Source organism: Mustela nigripes, chromosome 5 (assembly GCF_022355385.1).
Source record: "Mustela nigripes isolate SB6536 chromosome 5, MUSNIG.SB6536, whole genome shotgun sequence".
Taxonomy (NCBI): domain Eukaryota; kingdom Metazoa; phylum Chordata; class Mammalia; order Carnivora; family Mustelidae; genus Mustela; species Mustela nigripes.
In genome coordinates, this window is record NC_081561.1 from 137,225,032 (window position 1) to 137,249,395 (window position 24,364).

Below are 24,364 nucleotides of genomic sequence, written 5' to 3' on the forward strand. Positions count from 1 at the left end.
ACTCAGACTTAGCCTGCTACGGGGGAAAGATACTGTCCATTTCAATTCAGCATTCCTTTATCGGCAACAGTACCTGGCACATGGTCGATGCGCGCGCGCGTGCACACACACACACACACACACACACACACACACAGCGTCTTAGCTGCCTGCCTGGCTGACTCAGATTTATCAAGAGGAGCAAACAGGATAACATGAAAGAATCTTCTTAGTCAAAGGTAAATTTAAGCTTGCAAAGGGTATTTGTGATAACTTTATTTCTCCTTGGCTTCCTCGTTGGTAAAATGCAGAACTTTTGTCAACGTCAAATGAAATCACCTTCCTCCAACCCATGCGACAGTACTAGACGAGTGTAAAATAGTGACGTTCTAATTCACCTGGGGAAGTAATGGTAGCGCGAAAGATCGGCAGAGAACGTGGATGAAGTTACAATCACCCACCTGCCCATTTATCGGTCCATGAAATAAATATTTCATTTCAAATTGTGGTAGGCACACTCATAAATGTTGTGGGTAAGGAAAAAGATATTGGACACTGCCTCTGACTTTAAGGATTTAATAATTAGAGGGCTATCTGGGTGGTTGACTCTTTTTTTTTTTTAAAGATTTTATTTATTTATTTGTCAGAGAGAGTGAGCACAGACAGAGTGGCAGGCAGAGGCAGAGGGAGAAGCAGGCCCCCTGCTGAGCAAGGAGCCCGATCTGGGACTTGATCCCAGGACGCTGGGATCATGACCTGAGCTGAAGGCAGCCGCCTAACCAGCTGAGCCACCCAGGCATCCCAGGGGTGGTCGATTCTTGATTTCAGCTCAGGGTCCTGAGATCAAGACCCGCATTGGGCTCCACACTCAGATGGCAATCTGCTTGAGACTCTCTCTCCCTCTCCCTCTGCCTCTCCCCTTCCTTGTATATGTGCTTTCTCCAAAATAAATGAATAAATCTTTTTTAAAAATCTAATAATTAGAGAAATAGCTTTAATTAGAGAAAGCTTTTTTTTTTTTTTTTTTTTTTTTTTTTTTTTTAAGCACCCACTCCCCCTCTCTAGACCAGGCCTGTCTTGTTCACTGCTGTGTGCCTACCACCCCAGGCAGGGTCCAGCACACTATAGGAGTTTAATAACATCTGAAGAATGAAGAGCAGTCCATTGTTAGCTCATTATTATCTTATAACAGCTCTAGGAAGGGAAGTGACTACCAGAGAGTCACTGGCTTCCTAGCACTTCCATGTTATAGATAAGACATCTGAGTCCAGAGAAGTGACAAAGCTTGTCCAGGGTCCCTGGCTCATAAGCAGTGGGTCCAGGCTGGCTCCAAAGCTTGAGCTTTAAAAAATGTTTACATTGTTGGCAGTATGCCCTTTGTTCTTGCTTTTACCATTTCTTATATTTAGGGACTCATTCCCCATCTGGACAAATGGAGCTTTTTTTTTTTTTCCTATAGCGACATAGTCCGTTCTCTGGTTGTATTGCATTTCCTTTTGATGGGCACTTGGGTGGTTTCCCAACATCCTTCTGCCTTTTTCGGCACCTGAGTTTAATCTATAGGGTAAGTTCCTATAAGTGGAATAGTTGACACAAACATGTGAGTGCTTTAAATTTTTTACAGACAGTCAAATGGCCAAAATGGAAGCACCAACTTAACTTACAATAAGGAGAGACCCCATTTCCCCACATTCTTCAGCAACCAACAAAGTTAGCAGACTTTTTACTTTTGCCTTATAAATAGGAGGGGAAAACCAGAGCCAGGGCTTGCTTTCAAACCACAGCTCCAAGCCTGTGGTTTGGCGCCCAGTGCTAACTCTCTGTGGGTGACACCTTCCCCTCCCCCAACACAGGTGAGCCAAGAGTTCCTCAGCCTTCTGAGTCAGAGCCCCGTGTGGAGACAGTCTCCCTGCCAGACGTCTGCTCGGGGCAAGTCCCCACAGCCCAGCTATAATACAAGGCAAATGATAACAACTTGAAAAAGGTCCCCCCTGCCTTCCCAACCCCATAAAAATAGGAACATACAGAGTTCAGTAGAGGGCAGAATTATCGTGATTTAGAGGATGAGGAAGCTCTAGTGAAGGAAGTCACATCTGAACTGGAAGCAATGGAACTGGGGTGGGAGTACGTGGCTCCTACCAGTGGAGAAACTTTACCAATGCAAGTGCAAGAGCAGAAAAGTCTGGAAAGCTTTGGGGAGACAGCAGGCAGTGTACTGGGCCACCGATAGAGGAGAAATCAGCAACAGGACTGTAATGAGAGCTTGAAATAAACCCAAGGGCCTCAAATACCACACTAACAAGTCAAAAATTAATTTGATAAGCACAAGGAGTCCCAGGATGGTCTTGTGCAGGTGAGTCAGTACCATCAGAACCACACTTCGGGAAGACTGATCTGGACGTGGGTTTTTTTGTTTTGTTTTGTTTTGTTTTGTTGTTGTTTTTTTGTTTGTTTGTTTGTTTTGTTTTGTTTTTTAAGAAAGAAAGATTGGAGACAAAGAGAATTGCCTGCTATTTCTAGAACTCCAGCAAGACCGATTGTAGGACCCGTGGGAATGGAAGGCATGATGGCTTCCATGGCTTGTGATGGACTACCAGAGGAGTCTGAAATGGACTGCTGAAGCAAGGGGGAAGATGCAAAGGCTAATTTTAGAAGTTCTGAAATCAGGTGCACCTGGGTGGCTCAGTCAGATAAGTAAGCCTTGAAGCCTTTTGGTTCGGGTTTTTTTTTTTTTAAAAGAAGGGGTCTTGAAATCCATTAAATGTTCAACCATAGAGCTTGTGATAACTCTTATAAAGATGAATTTTCTTTCTACCTTTACCTGGCTTGTGTTTGTAGCCACTGATAAATTTTTCATACAACTATCTCAGTTGTGAGCATTTCTAGTATATGGTACCTGTATCAAAAGATTGAGTGATATTTAGTAAACAGCTGTGTGAGATTCATCCTCTCAAAATTAGTTTGAATTTCTAAAACTGATTTTACCCATTTCTGTGTTTCATTTTTTACTTCCTCCTCTGCCACTGGCCAAGGGGCAATTGTCAGCAGTGTTTATTTTTATTTACAGCTTCTTCAGTTTGCTTTGGTGATTTTTTTCACCATTTAGAAAGAAAAGGAATTATACTTCAAAAAGCACCAAAATAAGAGGACGACCATGCTAAGATAATATGTAGGCACTCTTTGAAGCTGGTGTTATAAATGTTTACCTTTGCTGTTTCTCTCCTATCTGATCTACCCACTGGGTGGTCCTTCCAACCAAATTCAAAAATCTGCCCATTCCATTTTTCAATTATGCCCTGACCCCAATCTCTCACACTAGATCACTGCAACCCACCCTTGATATTTTTGCTTCTATCCTACCCCCACCTCCCAGGTCTCTCCCATAAAGTAAACTGAGTGGTCCTTTCAAGATGGAACTGATCACATCACTCCTCTGCTCAAAACTCCCAAAGGCTCCCTAAGTCACTCAAACCATTAAAGCCCAAGGGGCCCTGGAGCCCTGGGTGATATGGCCACCACTACTCTCCAACCTCAATTCCTGCTATTCTCATCTTAACTCCCCTGCTTCAGCCACACTGGCCTCCCTGTCCTGCTCCCTACTCACCAAGGAGATCTTGGCTCTAACTCTTCCCTTTGCTTAGAGAACTTCTTACCCAACATCCGCCTGACTGTCTCTCACACTACCTTCCAAGTGTTCTGCTCAGACCTCCACTCTCACTTGGGCTCTCCCAGTACTCTGTTCATGACCACAATCCCACCTCCCGCACCTTATCTCCCCATACTCACCCTACTCTATTTCTACTGCATAGCAGATAATGTACTTAGAATGGTGATTATTAATTATCAGTCTCTCTCAACTCAAAGCTTGACTCTGTGAAGAAGTACATTGTTGTCTTTATTTACTCATGTGTCCCAAATATTTAGAATAGTGGCTCTCAACAAAATTTGTTAAATGAATGAATAAGCATATATAGATCAAATTACCAGACAATGCTTGTCATAATTAAACTTAGAGACAAAACATGTGTGACCACTTTTTATCGACGGCTAAGCTTTTAAATCACTTTGTAACTTATTATTGAGTTTGAAATGTGAATGAAGTCAGTTCTTTTTTTTGCTCTTTTGTGGGTTTCAAGGAATCATGGATTTCAAGGAATCATGGATACTGATTTCTACAGAGAACCTTCCCAAGTGAAATATACAGGGTCCCAACTACGTTAAGCCTTTTTAGTAAGCCTGTCAAAGGTCGCCATTTCTAATTGCTCTGTGAATCAGTGGATGTCCTTTAAATTCTCCATCCTGTGAAGTCTTCTCAAGAAGAAGCCTCTTGTTCACTCAGAGAAGACCCTCATAATAAAGACTGTTCTTTATTCTCTTGAGGCAGGTGGCTCCAGCCATTAGAAGCAGAGGTCCAAACTGGTCTACTGTTGACATCTTACAGTTTGCAGCAATTAGAATGACTGGACACTGAATTACATTTTTAATTCAAGATTCTAATTTTGGGGAGATAATTTCCCAGAATAGCACTATTTTATATTTTTGAGTCATCATTCCAAAATGAAAGCTAACTACCCCAAATATTTTTTTTTTAAAGCAAGAACTTAGAGAAAAAAAATTTTCACCTAGGCGTATATAGCTCAGTCATGGCTAGCTTATGCCAGATTGAGCCAAAACAATAAGTTGATTCATTCTCTGGAAAAAAGTTACCATGAGTTTTTCAATTTTCATTTATTTCAATAAAAAGCTTAAATGTTATTTTAACCAAGTGTCTTGCATGTCTGTTTTTCAGAAACAAGAGGAAACAAAAACAAATCTGCCTGGAAAATATGTGAACAGGAGGAACATATTCTGTTTCTAAGGAAAATAAAATCTAACTGTTCAACATTTATCTATTTCCAATATATTTCTTTAGAAAAATAATGTTAGCCTTAGTGGCCTTCCAGAAAAATGCTCAACTTAGAATTTTAAAAAAATAACATTTGATTAATGACTCAGAAAATCCTAAAGAAACCTCCTACTTCAATGACCTAACTTATTGGTCTCATATACATCCTTTCATTTGTTTGTTTTGAAACAAGCATTCCCTGAGCTTCTACTGTAACATCAGGTAAGATTCACATTGTATAATTCAACTGAACTATGATCCCTCATCTAAAAAGACAAGTTGGTTGCTTTTACTTTCGGTAGAGTTCTAGATGCCTGACAATGCTCTTGGTAAGCTGTGATACTAGTTGCCACTAGAATAATAAAAATCACAGTATTTTAGAACTAAACTGAATCATATAAGTGTCACGGGGGACAGACAGTGGGAAAGAGAGAGAATTTCAGGAAAAGAAGGATGGCGGACTGACCAAATCATTGTTGTCACAGGTTAAAATGGGAAAGACAGACAGAGAAGAAAAGACAAACATAGAGATGGAGACAGAGAGAAAGAGCTAGAAAGAGAGAGAGGGAAGAGAGACAGGGACAAAGAGAGACAGAAACAGAAAAACTAAACAAAAATAAATGCTTCTCTATTAAACCAAGGTGTGTCTATTTAATCTTTCCTAAATTCAGAAGCTGATTTTAGAAGAGGAGAAAGACTCCATTAAGGGCACATTATGAATATATTAAAATGGGACATATTGTAAGTCTAGTTAAAAAAACAGTCCAAATTTTACCATATTCAAAGTTTAATTTTCTTAATTTAATAGACTAGTCCTATTGCATAGAGATTTTGGTAAACACACTCAGTCAACAAATAATTATTTCTGGTTTTGGTTGCTAGCCAAGTAAACTAGAAAAGGGACCACAATTCTCCACTGACAGCAGGTGACAACAGTAGAGGTCATCATTTAAATGTTATTTAATATCCTAAATCCAGAAACTGGCAAAAACACAAAGATGTAAACTTCATCACACAAAATTAAAAATTCTGACAGAAGAGGTCAGTGAAGGAGCTGCTGACCTATCAGAACTTCCCATTACTTGGGTCCAAGGATGGACAAACACCATGGATGGACAGGGGTGGAAAGAACATGTACAATAGAACAAGACACACCAGGGTTCCCTTCTGAGGCACCCCGTTCACTGCATGCATCGCCAGACCATTCTACCTCTGAACTTCTATTTCCTAAATCACGAGATGAGGACAGCCATATTCACCTTCCCATGACCTAACAATAGGAAACAATGCTTAAAATCAGAAACAAAGGCACTAACCACAACAGAAGTAATGGAAGAACCTGCCACACTGAAATCAAGAAGAACTATCTACAAAAAGAAATCATGAAACCATCTAAAAACGTAAAAGCCATGAAACAGAAAAGGAGATGTACCTTACTTTTAACTGACAAAGAGCTAATGGATAGGATAATAAAGAAACTTTATAAACACAAAATAACAATAGTAAGACAGCTAAAATATGCGAAATATTTCAGACACTACACAAAACAAAATTCAAATGGCCAATAAATATGAAGAGATGTTCATTAATAATCAGTGAAATTCAGATTAAATAATACTGCTTTTCAGGGTTATTGGGGGCAGTGGTAAATGGTTATTTATTTAAAGCACCTATATAAATCCTGGCACACGGAAGGTAGAAGAACCATAAATAAACTTCCCCAAATAAATTTTTCTTGGATCCTTCTAGGGGCTATCACTATAAAGTCAACAAGCCTCTGAATACAGAGCAACACAATAGCACACGTTACGGTAAGCGCTATGAACTGTGTAAGACTGATGAATCCCACACCTGTACCCCTGAAACAAATAATACATTATACGTTAATTTAAAAACTCTTAAAACTGAAAAATAAATAAGTAAATAAATAAATAATAAATACAAAGCAACGTGCCTCAGTCTTAACATCCATTAATAACCTGAACTTAATGATGGATGCTTCCAAAGCTAAGAATTAAACATGGACTTCTCTCTAGTGAATATACAGAAAAATTACTCTACCTGCAGATTGAATGCACTAACCCCATTCCTGGCTTCCTGATGCCTGTTGGATTCTAATTTTCCTTTCATCTATGGCCTTCGTCCCCTTTATGTTCATTTTGCATTGTTATAATGCCTGCATCCAGGAAAGGCACTTTCAGCTCTTTCTGAAGACCGGTAGGGTATAAGTAAAGATTATAAAACAAATCTCTGCCTGCAAGCACTGGCCTAGAAGCCCTGTGCATTACCATAAGTCCTGTCAGCAAGATACATCTGTGGGTCACACACAAACCAATTTTTTCATACCAGGGGGTTGCTATAGAGAAGACTCAAAATTTGAGAAGTGCACTTGCTGCTTGGCAGATACCTTAATTTAGCCCATTCTAAAAATTTATTGGTCAAAGTACATTCTATGCCATTGGAAGGAATGACACCCACGCACTTGATCGTGACCAATAGACTAATGAGGTCAGTACGTACCAAAGGAGAGAAAGTCTCTGCAGAGTAAGGAGGGGGTGGTGTCTCCACAGCGATTTCAGGGTCCTCCTGTTCACTCTCACTGTAGCATTCTATACAAAAATGAAAATGTTTTATGTTTCAACACTGTCATCACTCATTCCATAATGCATGAGCAGAGGTTTTGCTCCATCTGGCTATTGCAATTCCAATCCGAGTCAGAAAGGACTCATCGATGGAGCTACCTGGTGCAAGGAGATTACATAAGAGGGGAGAAAATGAATAACCATATTAGGGTTTCCGCCCTCACTGGTGTCTAATACGTATGAAGAGGACTAGCCATAGCTCAGGGAAAATAAAATAATTCCTCAAAAGAGGTGTGAGTCATATACTAAGGGATCATAAAATCAGGAGTGATTCATTTTAATCGTAAGAGCCATAAGGAGCTGAAAATGGCAGCATACGTAAACCATCAACAGTGCGCACAGAGTAATATGAGTACCAGTTTAAGGGTGTTGTCTGAACCAACTATATGGAGACCCCTAAAAGATGTGGCAAAAAAAAAATGAAGCTGAAAGTTTGCTTGAGGCCATATCACAGAAAGCCTTAACTACCAGGATAGGGAGAAGGTTTTTGTGCAATGATGTTTTTCCTCACACTCTATAACCACATTTCAAATATACAATGGGTATTGATGTTGTGGCAAAAAGGACTGAGGAGATGGTCAGGACACTGATTTCACACTCTTGCACTGTGGTTCTTTATTCTTTTAAATCACATTACCACTTTTCCATTTCTCAAATTCAGCTTTTATAATTTTTGCTATCCAAAGATATAACACCCCACCTTCCAATTCCCAAGTTTTATATGGCCTGAGCACTTCATAAATAGTATTAACTTTGTGACCCTGGCACCAAAAGCCTCCTTCTTCTCAATATTCAGGAGTAATTGCATCATTAAGAAGATTTTGACTCCTGTAGCTTTGAACCCAGAGAACTACAGACTGAGCTAAAAATATGGCCTGTGTCCTAATCTGACATTCAGTTTCCTAGCACAGACATAGAGTAATTAGCCTCAGCATACACCTGGTGGAAATATTAAAATATCAGAGAGGAAATAGTGGGATGAAAGTTATCTGTCTAGATCATGACGAGATCATGTCTCTGAGTAAGAATTCAGTGAGTGGGGCAATAAAACATTTGCACTGGCAGTTGTTTGAGATGTCAGTGAAGCCTACAGCTGCTAATGTGTGGGTGAAGTGTAAAAAGCATTCTTAGCCAGCATGGGAAGCTCTATTCCATGTCAGTGAGTCTGTGTGAATATGTCTGCTTCTACATATTTTCAGATAATTTTAAATGCCAAAGTATGTTTCATTAGGACAAGACCAAGCATAGAACTTGACATTGTATTTCCATCCATCTCATCCTAATATTCTTGCTAAGTTTTCAGAAATTTAATATAGAACATACCTTCATCCTTTGTAACAGATTCATGATGGACTACAGCGAACCCAAGCTTGTTTAACCACCTAAAATTCAAATAGAAAATAAATGCTTAGCCAAAGAGATGGGTCATCTCCTATCCACCTTCCTTCTAGACCCTGAAGGAAGGTCTTGTGCCAGACTTTATAATGCAGTTATCGTAATTCTAGAGTCAGACTAAACATTTCCAGAAACAGCATGAGTTTGTGGTATCGAAACCTAAAACCATTTGTTTCACAATATTTTCCTTACTCGGGATTTTCTTTCTAAGACAGGAAACAAGGTGGTCCATTATCCAGCTTGCTAAGGTGGGCAACTACATTAAATATTCTAAATATATGAACAAATATATCTTTTGTAGTTGTGCATTTCAAATTTTTAGCAACCATCAGAACTTCTATCACTGAATTTAGTAATCTGACTATTAAAGTCCCATCTCTATAATTCTTAAAATGTAATTTTATTTCACAAAAAATAAAGAAAATATGATCCATTTTTAAGGTAGGATTTTTATATTAATCAGTAAAAGATCTCAGAGTTTGGCAGGTATTCCTAAGCTACAGAAATTTTTAATTCCTTGAAGAGTTTTCTTAGGTAAAAAATGACAATGTCCTTATCTTACCAATTTACCATTTTATTGGCAACGATTTTCAGCTAAACATCAATAACAAAAACAAAAACAAAAAACTAAACAAACCTTAAAGAACTCAAACTTGGCTCATGACTTCAGGCCATTGGAGTTCCTTCTCAAGGGGTTAGTCAGGAACATATTTTATGACACAAATTTGTAAAAGACACAAAATGCATCTATTTCATATGTTCCTAGCTATATAACCTTCTATTTAAAGAGAAAATATTGTTTTGGGGTGGTAATACTCTGATTTATTTTCTACTTCTTTCAAGTTTTTTATATTTTTAAAAAGTATTCCATAGTGTGTGTTCACTTTTTTCTTTTTTTGAGAAACCAGTACATTCGGGAGCAGCCTAAGTCAACCAATACCAATAAAATAAGAAGAGTGCTGTGTACTTATTGACTCACTTATGCTCTCCATTTCTTCTAGTCCTGTACTGCCTTGTGAATTAGCCAGCACACTGCTGCTCTACCACCGCAAAATTATCGCATATTCCCAAGTCTTCAATCATCAACAAATTAGACATCCTTCCCCAACCCTCAATGGTCTTGCCATGGTCTTGCCATATTTATTTTTTAGTAAAGGAAATACATAAATTTGATTTTTAAAAACAAATAGGGCTTTCTGCAAGAAGATCCACGAGCTTCAGCCTCATTTAAGAATCCCCTCAGGTGTGCCTATGTGGCTCAATCCACTGAGCATTCTACTCTTGATTTCTGTTCAGGTTATGATCTTCAAGGTCATAGGATTGAGCCCTGCATGGGGCTCTGTGCTCAGTGAGGGTCTGCTCCTCTCTCTCTCTGTCCCTTGCCCTCTGCCGTTCCCCTGTTTTCACACTTTCTCTAAATAAATAAGTGGTTTTAGGTTTCAATACCACAAACTTGCATGTCGTTTCTGGAAATGTTTAGACCAACCATAGAATTACAACAATTGCATAATAAACAAACAATATCTTTTTTTAAAGGCATTTTTAGAAGCCCTTTCAGCATCTGACAACTATGAGAGTTTTTTGTTTTTGTTTTTGGGGTTTTTTTTTTTAGATTTTTATTTATTTATTTGACAGACAGAGATCACAAGCAGGCAGAGGCAGGCAGAGAGAGAGAGGAGGAGGCAGGCTCCCGGCTGAGCAGAGACCCTGATGTGGGGCTCGATCCCAGGACCCTGGGATCATGACCTGAGCCGAAGGCAGAGGCTTTAACCCACTGAGCCACCCAGGCGCCCCACTATGAGCTCTTTAATAACCACTTAAAACCAAACTAACACATGAGCCACACCATAGGAACCAGAAATTGTTCATCAAGACCTGATAGAATAATAAACAACTAACCAAAACAAAAACAAACAAAAAAAACCAAACCAAAACAAAACAAAAAAGGGAAATCACAGAAAAAGATACAAATGGTAGTAAAAAAAAAAACAGAAAAAAATTACCAGCCTCCATAGTACTTTGAGAAATGCACATATAAGCACAGGGAAATATTCACTAGTTGGGCAAAACTTTAAAAAAACCACTGATTTCTAGAATTTAGGAGGAAATATTCTCATCCTTTGTTCAGATGAACAGCAAAATTGGTATCTCCAGTTTTAAGCAGGCAATTTGATGATACTAATCAAAATTTAAATATCCACCCCCTAATTATAAATGTCTATCCTACAAATGACAAATAAATGTGGAAGGATGTTAATCGAACAAGACTTGCAATGGCAAAAGAAAAAACATCTCAGAGATGATATAATCATCCATCAACAGGAAAATGGATAAACTATAGCACTAATTTCTTCAGTACAACAAATGTTATTATGAAGCTAATAAAAAAACTGGGATAGAAAGTCTTCTGATGGCCCGGAAAAATCCTAACATACTAATAAGTAAAAAAAGCAAGTACAGAACAATATGACTGGCCTAATTCAATGTACTTTTAAAACTATGTATTTGCATGTGTGCGTGAGTTGGTATGCAAAGTAAAGTATCAGGAAGGATCTATGTCAGTCATACTGTTAAAAGTAGTTAATCCTGGGGTGTCTGGGTGGGTCAGATGGTTAAGCATCTGCCTTTGTCTCAGGTCATGATCCCAAGGTCCTGAAATAGAGCAGGGCTGTCTCCCTGCTCAGTGGGGAGCCTGCTTCTCCCTTTCTCTCTGCCTCTCCCCCTGCTTGTGCTTTCTCTCTCTTTCTCAAATAAATAAATAAATAAAAATCTTAAAAAAAAAAAAAAAAAAAAAGCTAATCTTGAAGAGAGAAATTGAACTGGAGGGTGAAGTTGGAGGTATGGAAAGGTTTTCATTTTACATACTAATGTATTATAAGATTTTTTACAAGCATATGTTTTGTGTGTCATTTAACTAGAAGAAACATTTTAATGTACAGTTTCAAAAATTGATCAGGCAAAGTACAGTGAATTTGGTGGTTCACTTTTAAAATACCAAAATAAACTATTCTTAGTTTATGTCTGGTTTCATGACTGTATACAGACCCTTCCCCCACAAAAAAAGCACCTAAAAATAAAACAGACCAACTTTTTTAACATACCAAGACAAAAAATACTTTTGAGGTGAGAATGCCTGAAACAAACAAACAAAAAAGACATTTCTAAGTTCCTTCCAGAATACAGAAATACAGAAATATTGCAAAATGAAAGAGTATGGACAATAAAGAAATCATTCTTCCCAGCCCTTACCTAACTCTCATATTCTTTTAATAGCCACCACTAGTTACTTGCTGTGGAAAACATGATTGTTTAGAATCTTGTTTGACTCTTTCCTTTCCGGAATCCACTGGCTTAAAGGACCTTTTGGCTAAGAACTTCTTTAAAAAAAAAATTGAGATAGTAGAAAAATATCTATTCTTGCTTAAATAGATGGATGCACCAAAAAAACTTATATTTACATAAAAGAAGATGACAGATGTTTCCTGGGAGTTTGTTGTATATTAACTCGATGTGTTGGAGGAGCCCAAGTGTTAAGAAATTGATATACAAAACAGGAAGGTTCTTCCCACCGTCTGAGAAAGGCAGCTACCAACCAGTCTTTGTTTAGAAAGCAACTCTTCCATTACCCTTAATTACTTACCCCTGTACTTGTAAATTGAGGGTCCCTGCAGAACACACAGCATTTCTATTAAACGTAATTACCTTTCCCTACATTGTCCCTGAGAGAAATGTCACCACCCAAAAATGCAGTTTCCCGAGGAAGCAAACTTCTAAAACAGGAGGCATCTCTCCACAGGCCACTCCCTCCTTCCTCAGATTCTCTGTATCTCACCAAGAAACACCCAGCCACTTTATTTACTGTCTTAAAGTGGCCACCTCGGTAGGAAAGGGAGCCCTTCAGGTGCCCCTCAGAACAAATCTTTAAATGTCATCTGCATCATCTTGCGGGAGAAGAGAGAAGTTAACTGGAGGCCCAAAGGGATTGACCTTGATGCCGATTACACCACCCCAGCACGCCAGGAAGGACCACTGGGGACTAAGCAGTAATTCGGACCCTCACTATGACAGGGCTCCAAGTACTTCTGGGTAAGCCATTAAGCCTTTCACACACCATCAAAATACCTACCGCCGGCTAATCAATGGGATTCAGTTACCAATACAAATAAAGAGAGAAATAAAGAAATTAGTGACGTCTTTTGTCTTCTTTGGGGGCATCTGCTCTTCTTTTTCTCAGACTCTTGAGAAAGCCAAGGGGAGAAAGCTAACATCAGAAGAAGAATAGACACAACTTCTCTCTTCATTTAAGTAAATAAAAGTCTTGTTTGGAAGACCCAGTTTGACCGTTCCTTGTCTTGTCATTTAACATGGGGTTTCCCAACGGTCTGTAGAGAGCCGTTCTGCCCTCATCTGAAGGTTGTGGTGGCTGCTTAGGGAAGAGGTTGAGAATGTTTCCAGCTAGATGAGGCTGCTGAGGGCTGTCCTGTGAGAAGGGTGTGTGTGTGTGTGTGTGTGTGTGTGTGTGTGTGTGTGTGTGTGTTTGTGTGTGTGTGCAGCTTACACATGTTTATTGAAAAGAAGCTTTTTTCTTTAGGTTTCTAGAGCAAGAGGATAAAGAGAAATTAAATAGAGAAGACTGATATGGAAATCATTATGTATAACTAAACAAAAGAGATTAAACCATAAGCTCTCTGAATGAATTATGTATGTATTTTTAATTCTATTGCCCAAGTTCTGCCACAGTGGGGCACCCTAGTAGGTATTCCACAGACACATTTTTATTAGTTATGTGAAAGTAATGAGGAACACTGAGGAATCTGAGAATAAGGCCTCAGTTAAGTAGAAGGCCCTCTGATGCCTCAAGTGCCTCGTGTATATATGGCCTCATTCAATTAACAGCCATTGTGGTCACACTATAGTCTAAACCAGCAGGGGATGGAGTGAGGCAGTATGCATTTATTCCACTTCTTTAAACAGGAAAGAAAAAAATAAAAACAGGAAATGGAGTTAGGGATATAAAATTTTATGTGAGATGTCCTCTGAACAAAGGACGTTTTGCAAAATTTTTTAGGACAGAACATGGATCAGTGATAAACACAGGGATCATCATGGTAATTACACAGCACATAAGAAATTGTATATATTTTTTTCACACAGAATTCTAAAAGCTGTGAGATTGGTCACAGTACTTTCAGGCTTTTCTCCCTGTGATGCTGATTCTCACTATAACATTTTCTTACAATGATTTCTGTCCTTTCGTCCTCAGCGTCGTAGTTCCCTCAGAAGAATCTTATTACTTCTCCCTAAAATAGACATTTTGATATATGTAGTTCTCCAAAATGCTTCCAAATGGTGGAGAAGAAAGCAAGAAAGAGCACTTTAAGTGCTAAGGAGGTTGATCCTTAAAGCAAGAGAAATAAATAAAATAGGATGAAAATATGCTTAAAACTCAAACACCTGACCAAAGTAATCTGTTCCCCAAAAGATTAGATTTAGCAATTTTCTCTACTTACACACTCATTTCCTGTGCATTCTCAGCCGCAAAATAAAAGGTCTTGATCTGTGGATGGCTGATCTTAAAAGCACTTGCAGGGGGAAAAACACAGCACATTAAGAATTAGAAATTAATGTAGTTGTCAATGGGTTTAAAATAAATCAAATGTAAGTGTGATACTTCATCTGCTTTCTCTGTAGATTTACAAAAAATAATTTAGTTACATTAAATATCCATTGCCTAATCTCTATTTCATGTAGAGAGCAGAGAATTAATTCATCATGTTGAAGCATCCAGAATAGGACTGAGTCTTGGCTAGTTGAAAGTTTCTATTTTAAACATATGGGCATATGCTTGTATTTTCATTTGCTCACTGCTTTGCTAGAAAGAGACAATAAATTAAAATTTACAATCTCAGAGGTGTCCCTTAAATGCTCAGATCAATAAAGCAAAATATTTACTCAAATTCAATCAAATGCATACAAGAATGTTATGTGTAGGAACCTAACCAAATATAGAACTTGCACACTGTGACAAAACTTTATCTAAGCCGCCCTCTATGAGTAAAGGAAAAAATATATTTATATTTATTTTCTTTTAAGAAAACTATAAAACACTGAACATTAGCAAACAATGAAGTGTTTCCCCTATATCATTAGATCAGAAGTCCTGCAGTACAGGTCAGCATTTTGGTAAATAACCAGTTTGGTCAAAACCACAAAAAGTAACACAATCTTATGTATCTCCGGACATGTGCAGCAACACTAGAGGGGCAGAGACTTAAAGCTAATGCCATTTTATTCGTTTTCTTAGAAAAATCTAGTCTGTTGCCACTACTGGTAAAACAGGTCAGTAGGAAAATAAATGCCTTTCTGATAAAGCAGGAAAAAATGTCAAAGGTAGAAAAAGAACCACAAGAAAAAGAGTAAGAGGGCACATTTGCAAAATGTGACTGGATGCCATCAGGGCCAGAACCAGTGAATGGGAATACAGTTGGCTGATCTAGAGCAGTTCTGTGAGTTCTAGGCAAGTTCAGACTCTCTGGGCTGTTCCCTTCTCAAGGACCAGAAACTGGTATCTTTTTTTGGGTTCCTGTATGTTCTCAAATCTTTTGGACTTAAATTGTATCAGGGTATAATCCCAAAGTCTAAGATAACTCAGAGAATGCTATTTCCAGGATGACAGTGTTATGAACTAAAAAGAAGAAACAGGTCTTGCTAGTATAAGTGTAGCTCTGGAAAGTCCTATTGAACGAGTCACTCTCTTCACCAGCAAAATATCTTGACATCTGATCTCCTAGCCAGTCCTGGATGGGAGCTTGTTTTTTCATTCCATCTCAGACACGGTTGTTAAAAACATGCCGTGCCAAGGCTCCATGGGGTTTTAAGATCCATCTGTTCCACAAAATGAAATTCCAGAAAACAAGAGGTTAAAAGCTTCCACTGTTGTTTAGGATGCCAGCTCATAAAATTCAAGAATCTCGGACGTTTGGGTGTTATCTCCACTAACTTCCAAATCACCACGTCACTCAAGAAACTAAAATTATGACGGGATGTTATTCTGGCTCAGGGTTTTGTGGAAAACGATAGACAACTTACTGCTTTTTCTTGCATTCAGATGCTCTCTCCACAGTGAAATCGGGCAGGTTGACAAATCCATCAGCCTTCTCTGCCTGAGAAAAATACATACAACAGATATGAATAAAGGAGTCAATCCTAGCAGTAAGTTTATAGAGATGATATACATTGAATAGAGATTGTATAATGAAATGAAATAGAATCAAAAGATACGTCCCTGGGTCAGCACTGGAGTTATCCAGATACAGATTTTATGAAAGAAATTAATATTCTCCTGGTAAGTCATCCAGAATCGTTCCATGAGAAGTAACATGACACAGCTTAGTGATGGCCAAGGTAGGGCATGCCTAAAACATAGCCCCCCACCTTTCTGCCTCCCTGGAAAATACCATCGCTAACCCATCAGAGCTCCACTCCCTGCTGAATTAGTAGGTATCCTCAGCATCATCCTCATCTCCAATAAGCCAGTTCTCATACTCCAGGAAGCTACAATCACAGAAGGTAGAATGTGATTAGCATCCTAGCATATGGCAGACAGAAGCTAGATTTTGGAGTTAACAAATCAAGGTTCATGTCATATCTAACAACTTACTGGTTGTTAGAAGGCTTAAATGAGCTCAAATAAATAAAACGCTTAATGGATACTCAACAAGCAATAGTTCTTCTTCCAAATCTGTAGGTAGTTCTGCAGGGATTAAACTACAGAGCCACATCTTGGAAAATCTCAGTTCTGTAATCAATTCCTAGGAGGCCTTTCTACAAAGGAAAGAATGCAGAAAAAAAAAAAGGACCCTTTTGGACATCACATGAATGTTCCTTCAAAACAACAAAAATTCTATAGGAAATGTAATTATCATTCTACCTCTCTGAGAATTTATTAATCTTTATGGATAAAATACAGCTGAACCACAAGAAGATTGGATTGCTTATCACAGATAGAACCCAATTCTTCTTCCATCTATACTGGTGTCTCTGAGTAGAGAAATACAGTCCACAAGATTAACCATAAATCAATCAGGGGCTAATTGGAGATAAGAAGAAAATTGACTTTGAAAATATAATCTTGGGAGTGGCTCAGTCATTTAAGCATCTGTCTTCCGCTCAGGTCATGATCTCGAGGACCTGGAATCGAGTTCCACATCTGGCTCTTTGCTCAAAGAAGAGCCAGTTTCTCCCTCTCCCTCTGCTTGCTGCTCTCCTTGCTTGTGTTCTCTCTCTCCGACAAATAAATAAAATCTTTTTTAAAAAAATATAATCTTAATTTTAGACACCCGCTAGCTATTAGCTTAGTGTCATGGGTCCTCTTACTTCACTTAATTATTCTGCAACTCTTTCCCTTATCCCCAACCAGAGTGCAAGCCCTACTCTTTCTTCAGAAAAATTAAACTGAAACATTCAAACTTATGCCTGTTCCATCTTCCCTCTCCTATATGAGTTAATCTATCCAAACTCTCCATTTGAAATACTTTCTTTGTATGAGACTCAAAACTCAATTCTAAAGGGAACTTCCTTCTTAAAAAATTATATATATATATATTTTTTTTCATTCAACTCAACTATTTGTTGACAAACAGGTTACTCATCATTTTGCCGATCTTATCTAAAAAAGAATATAAAGTACTTAAAGAACATAGACTGTGTAAATCAACTTTTTTCTATAACACACAATGCTTCCTGTGGGTTCTTATCAGCATTTATAAAAGTATAGTTTTGAAAAACTGCTAGGCTCTGACAATTCTACTCCTAGATATACACCCAGAAGAAGTGAAAGCAGGGACCCAAATTAATATATGACTATGCATGTCCACAGAAGCATTACTCACAATAAGGAAAAGATAGAAACAGTCCCATCAACAGGGGAATAGATAAACAAATTGTAGTATATCCATACAATGGAAGATTCAGCCATAAAACCAAATGAAGCACTGATACGTGCTACAGGGTAATTGAACCTCAATAGCATTATGTAACGTGAAAGAAACCACACACAAAACATCACACCTTATAGATTCCATTTATGTGAACTCTCCAGAATAGGTAAATCCAGAGACAAAACACAGACGAGTGGTTTCCAAGGGGTGGGGAAAGGGGGAATAGGGAGAAACTGCTTAATGGGTATGAGTTTTCCTTTTGGTGGGTTGAAAATGTTCAGAACTAGACAGAGGTGGTGGTTGCACAACATGGTGAGTGTACCAAATGCTACTGGATTGTTCACTTTAAAAAATGGATAATCTTGGGGTGCCTAGGTGGCTCAGTCAGTTGAATGTCTTGACTCTTGATTTCAGCTCAGGTCATGATCTCAGGGTCGTGAGATCAAGCCCTGAGTCAGGCTCCGTGCCGGGCGTGGATTATCTCTCTCAGGGCGCCTGGGTGGCTCAATGGGTTAAAACCTCTGCCTTCAGCTCAGGTCATGATCCCAGGCTCCCAGCCCTGCATGGGGCTTTCTGCTCAGCAGGGAGCCTGCTTCCTCCTCTCTCTCTCTCTCTGCCTGCCTCTCTGCCTACTTGTGATCTCTATCTGTCAAATAAATAAATAAAATCTTTTTAAAAAAAAAAAAAAGATTCTCTCTCTCTTCTCTGTCCCTCCCTCCACCCCCTCTTTAAAAAAAAAAATATATATATATATATATATATATATATATAGTCTTATAAGAATTTCACCTCAACTAAAAAACATAACCTATGTTAGGCTGAACCATTTTTATGTAAATTTCTATAATTTTGTTAGAAAGAAAACAACTTATATCTACTATTTGCTTCTATTTTCTCCCCTCATTCACTGCTATGACCACTGTTCCACAGAAGCTATAGTTACATGAACCCCAATGAGCTTCATGTTGCTAAGTCCCATCAATCTTTTTTGGTCCTCACTTAACTGAACTCTAGTAACTGACAGTAAAACTCAAGGTCTAGGTCTCGACATACCTCATTTCTTGCCTTTCTGACATTTCCCTGTATTGATCCCTTTCTCCTCCAACTACTCCTTGCTTGCTTTCACGAAGTCCTCTTCTCTTGCCTTTTTCTTAAATGTCGGTGTTCCCCAGACTTCCAAACACAAACCTAATCTCTTCTCATTCCAGTACTTTCTGTCAGGGACCATATGCATCATCATGGCTGCATGTATCACCACAGCTACACACATATTCAAAATCAACACCTCAAACTGGGATTTAATCCGGAGCTCCTGTCCCAGAGATCCAACTGCCTGGCGTGCCTGTTCACATGAGAATTCCATAGGTTCCCTCCTACAGACTGAATATTTGTATTTGCCGACCTCAAATTCCTATTCTGAAGCCCTAAGCCCCAGTGTGATGGTATTTGGAGGTGGGGCATTTGGGAAGTAACTAGTTTCATATAAAGTCGTGCGGGTGAATCCCCCATAATCAGATCAGTGCCCTTATAAAAAGAGGAAAAGACCGGAGTCCTCCACCTCTCTTTCTCCACCGAGTAATGTTACAGCAAAAAAAAAAATCAGCCATCTGCAATCCAGAAAGAAGGCCCTCACCAAACACAGAGTCTGTCAGCACCTTGACTTAGACTTCTCAGCCTTCCAATCTATGAGGAATCAATGACGATTGTTCAAGCCACCAAATGAAGATATTTTGTCATAGCTGTACAAAGGAAGACACTCCCCAAGAGTCACACATCCAACACCAAACTTACTATTTTATTCCACAAAACACCTGCTCCTCTTTTTTCTATGCTCTCTACTTCATTGAATGATATCACTTTCAATCCTGTTGTCAAAAAAGGAAATGTGGCAGACATCTTTCACTCTTCCATCCCCTTCTCAGCGCACAAACAAGTCATCGCGGAGATGTATTACCAGTGCCTCTGTCCCAGGATTCCTTCCATGCACCACCTAGCACCTCCCAACTTACCACTGATTCTCACCTCCCTTACTGTGAAGTCTGGCAAGCCATTTTCAACCTTCCTCTAATTTTGTCCTTCCCTCCAATATGATGTCCAAATCACAGTCGCAGCAAATCGTGACTCCTTGAACACACTTCATGTCACTTCTCTCATTAAAATCCCGCACAGTTCCCAGTGGCCCTTGGACCACGTCTGAGTGCCTCAGCAGAGCAGGAAGACCCTTCGTGATCCAGGCTTGTGTAATCACACACTTTCATCCCCCCCCTCACTCAACCAAAAAGACACAAAAATTTCAAACAAAGAAAAAAACTATACTCCCTTTTGAGCTGAATTAAAATTGACACCAAATTTATGGCATTATCATTCTGTAGACAATTTATTTTCAGAACAAAAAGCCCATTTTAGATGACAATATAAAATCAATCAACAAAAACTGAAATATAAATAAATTAAAAATCTCCATCAGGGTGGATTTTTTTTTTCTGTACAACTGAAATGGCTGAGAGTCCTTCAACTAAGAACCAAAATGAATTTGAGTAAAAGATTCCTTAGTTTTTCCTCAATAATCCTTTCCTTCATTAAGAAAGGCATCTTTTCATTGTACTAAAGACATTCAAGCTGTATTCAAAATCACAAATAACTGTGTCAAATTTGCCTTGGCTTATTTGACTTGCAAAAATGCCTTAAAAATGACAATCACATTGGGAAAATCCTAAAGGAATGACAGTTTTCTCCTCTTCCTCCTCCTTCTTCTCCTCCTACCCCCTCACGTCCCTCATTCCTTGTTATACTAACCAAAATAACTTTTCTCAAATGTATCCTTCCTCCTCAATAATTCCTAACTTTCTGAAAAGTTACTTGAAAGTTCTGCATCAGTACTTGAAATTTACCCTCTGTATCCTAATGTAATAAAAATATTGTTCTTTGGGGCGCCTGGGTGGCTCAGTGGGTTAAGCCTCTGCCTTCGGCTCAGGTCATGATCTCAGGGTCCTGAGATGGAGTCCCGCATCGGGCTCTCTTCTTGGCAGGGAGCCTGCTTCCTCCCCTCTCTCTCTGCCTGCCTCTCTGCCTACTTGTGATCTCTCTCTGTCAAATAAATAAATAAAATCTTAAAAAAAAAAAATCTTGTTCTTTGGGGGTGCTTGGGTGACTTGGTCAGTTAAATGTCCAGCACTTGATTTCATCTCAAGTCATGATCTGAGGATCATGACAGCAAACCTCACCTCAGGATCCATGATCAGCTGGGAATCTGCTGGGATTCTCTCTCTTCCTGTCCCTCTGTCCCTTGCCTCCTCCCATTATTGTGTTCTTCTGTCTCTCTCTCTCTCTCTCTCTCTCTCTCTCAAATAAATAAATAATTTCTTCAAAAAAATCTTGTTTTCTTGCCAGATGTAACCAACCATCCTTTCATCCTTTGGCCATCGTGCAACCTTGTCTTACCAAGTCTACCAAGTCTACCAAGTGAGACAATACTATTCCATGTCTGGTACAACAGTCAACAATCTCAGAGATACTCTTCCTCACATATGAGTCCATCCACCTCTGCCAGCAACTTTGATTTGATCTCATTGGGATCCCATCTTTAGCTGCTGTATTAGATAGCATCAAGTACACTTTTTTATCAAAACTGTTAGTTACACATTCGTTTATTCAACAAATATTTATTATGCACCCTATTTCTAACACACACTCTGTCAGATATGTGAGGTCTATCAGTGGACAAAACAGACAAGAGATCTCTACCTTTGAGGGGAAAAGAGACAATAGCTCGACATATAAACACATTTATCAACATAAATTACACAGCCCATGGTGGTCTGTAATTGCTATGGAAAAAAGATAAAGTGATCAGAGTAAAAGGGTTCTGACTCTAAGCAGGACAGGTTGTCCTTGTGCTCTGAGACTTATAATACCCTTCCAAATTTACTCCCTAGATATAACTCCACAAATCAACTTAAGTGTGACCTTCTCAAAAACTTTCCCCTGTTCCTCTAAGCCTAAAATAAATGTCCTCCTCTTTGTGCCCAGAGGCAGGCTATGCTTCTATACTTCTCTTCCTGTATTGAGTTATCTGACTATTTCTCTGTTTTTCCAATGCACTGTGAGCTCTTTGAAGGAAATGATTTTGTCAGCTATTGTTATATCATTAGTACTTGGGACAGTGTAGGCGCTCAATACATGTGAAGCAAAAAAAGGAGTTTTATGCATGAATGAATGACAGGAACATTGTCTTTTTCCTCTGACAATAAAGAAAGTGCTAAAACGAGATGCAGAAGCCACTTTGCAAAACTGGCAATTTCTAAAAAACATAAACATATTATTACCATACAACCCTGCAATTCCACTCCCAGGTACCCACACGAGAGAAACGAAAGCTTATGCCCACACAAAGATGTGCATGCAAATATTTGTAACAGCATTACTCATAATAACCCAAAACTGGAAACAATTTAAATATCCATCAACGGGTAAATAGTGTGGTCTACTCATACAATGGAATATTGTCTAGTGAACTATCGACGCTTGGTAAAAGATGGATGAACCTTGAAACATGACTCTGACTGAACCTTGAAACATGATGCTGACTGAAAGCCAGAAATAAGAAACCACATATTACTGTAGGATTCCTTTATGTGAATGTAGAGAGAAGGCACATAGTGGGCTTGACTGGAGTCACGGTTGGAAATGAAAATTAACTGTAAATGAGCATGAAGGGCTTTATTGATGTCATGAAATTATTTAAAACTGATTCATTATGATAGCTTCATCACTCAGTAAATTTACCAAAAACTATTACATTGTAAATTTTAATAGGGTGAATCTTATGATCTGTCACATATCTTTCAATGAAACTGTTTTTAAAAATACAAGATGCAAGGAAAGTTTGGGGAATAGAAAACCATAGTGAACGCCCTTCTCTTTGGGTATCAGTAAAACTTGAAAGAAGGCAAATATGAGGTCTCAGATGTTTCCATTGGTGACTCAATACGATTAGTTCAAACTTTAGGCAAAATTGGTTTACAATTTCCCATATTCTATAACTTAAGCTAAATTATGGCTTCAGTTTGGGACGATAGGAATTTTAGAGACAAAGATATTTTATATAGAATTTGCCACACTTTGGACATATTTTTTAAAATTAATTGAAATGGGGCATCAAATTTTAATATTTAAATGCAAACATCAATATCCACTGTCATCGATAATGTTTGACTCTTTCACATTACAAATACTTTTCAAAATAGACAAAATCACCTCACAAGTATCTACGGATATCAGAAAGGTAGAAGGATAGACCTAGAAAAATAAGAGTGATATATATGTATATATATATATATGTATTCCAGAGTAAGTAGGTTAAAGAAGACCAAATCAGAAACAAAGGAAGTGTGATATAGGAAACTGTTATATGTTTCATGGTTAAAAATAAAAAGTATAATTATCTCTCTATTCTCAATGGAATCATAGTTCCCTGATTCTAAGAAACCTGTTTTTTACACTGCAATAAATCTGAAATCAAAAGGTACCTTAGAATCTATATGTATTTTTAGTGCCTCATTTCCCCCCAAAACCTGATATTAAATACATTGTGGGTCTTTAAATGAATAGAATCTTAAATCAAAGGGGAAAAAATAGTTTAGGAAAAAAACTGTTTCTTTGTAAGATGTTTTTGTGTTTACATTTGAACATGTATTTAATATTCTTGTAATGACTTAAAATAAACGTAAGTGAGGTCATCCAGTGACTACCAGAATCAGGAGAAGCTGCAAAACTCCATTTTCTCCACATAAACCCATAGTTTGCTCAGTTCAGTCCTGAAACCCCCAGCATGCTGGAAACAAGCAAAATCTAAACTCTAAGCGGAGCCATACTTTCTCATGTTATCCTGAACAGTTGTTCCTAACTCTCAGGGTACACACAGACTGATGACCATTATAGAAATCTGGATTATAGTCTCTAAAATGCAAACCAATGTAGAGGAAAAGAAAAGAGGACCTACAGTCAATTATGAAAGCTCTAGCTCTACAGAGGAGCAGTCATTCTCATACACGGCTGGTGGTGAAGCGGAACATAGCCCAATGGAAGGACACTGGTCAGTAACTGGCAAAACAGCATTACCCTCCGACCCAGAAATACAACTTCCGGGATCTGTCCTAAATAAATATGTGTAGTAACATGTGCATGATAATGTTCTTTGCAATAACAAAAGAATCCAAATGTGTATCATCAGGAGACTGTTGAATACAATGTGACATCCATAGGCAATGAATAGGTATATTCCTATATATTTGTACATATATATGTATATATGTATTTTATGTACGAAAAGAGATAGGATATGCCTCTGCATATATGCATGCTTATATTTGTAGAAGGAAACCATTCAGGAAATGCAAACACAAAAGGAGGGAGAAAAGAGGGTAGAGAAATAGGAAGGAGAGCAAGACTTATCTGCTTGCAATTTGTTGCATAGTTTTGACTTTGGAATTAGGCAGGTGATTTCTATTTTTTGAAAAAAAAAA

The 24,364-nt window shown here is 38.4% G+C and overlaps 1 protein-coding gene across 8 annotated transcripts in view; it reads right to left on the reverse strand.

The window, feature by feature from the left end:
* IPCEF1 (interaction protein for cytohesin exchange factors 1) overlaps positions 1-24,364 on the reverse strand; it is a 194,529-nt gene that overhangs the window by 32,543 nt on the left and 137,622 nt on the right. For 7 of the 8 annotated variants that reach the window (XM_059401308.1, XM_059401310.1, XM_059401306.1 and 4 more), the window contains 4 exons: positions 15,991-16,064; positions 14,412-14,483; positions 8,830-8,888; positions 7,385-7,473 (listed from right to left, as the gene is read on the reverse strand). In XM_059401308.1, coding sequence (XP_059257291.1) covers positions 7,385-7,473; positions 8,830-8,888; positions 14,412-14,483; positions 15,991-16,064 — 294 coding nt within the window. The remainder of the gene's footprint in view (positions 1-7,384; positions 7,474-8,829; positions 8,889-14,411; positions 14,484-15,990; positions 16,065-24,364) is intronic. The other variant, XM_059401313.1, reaches the window with a different exon arrangement.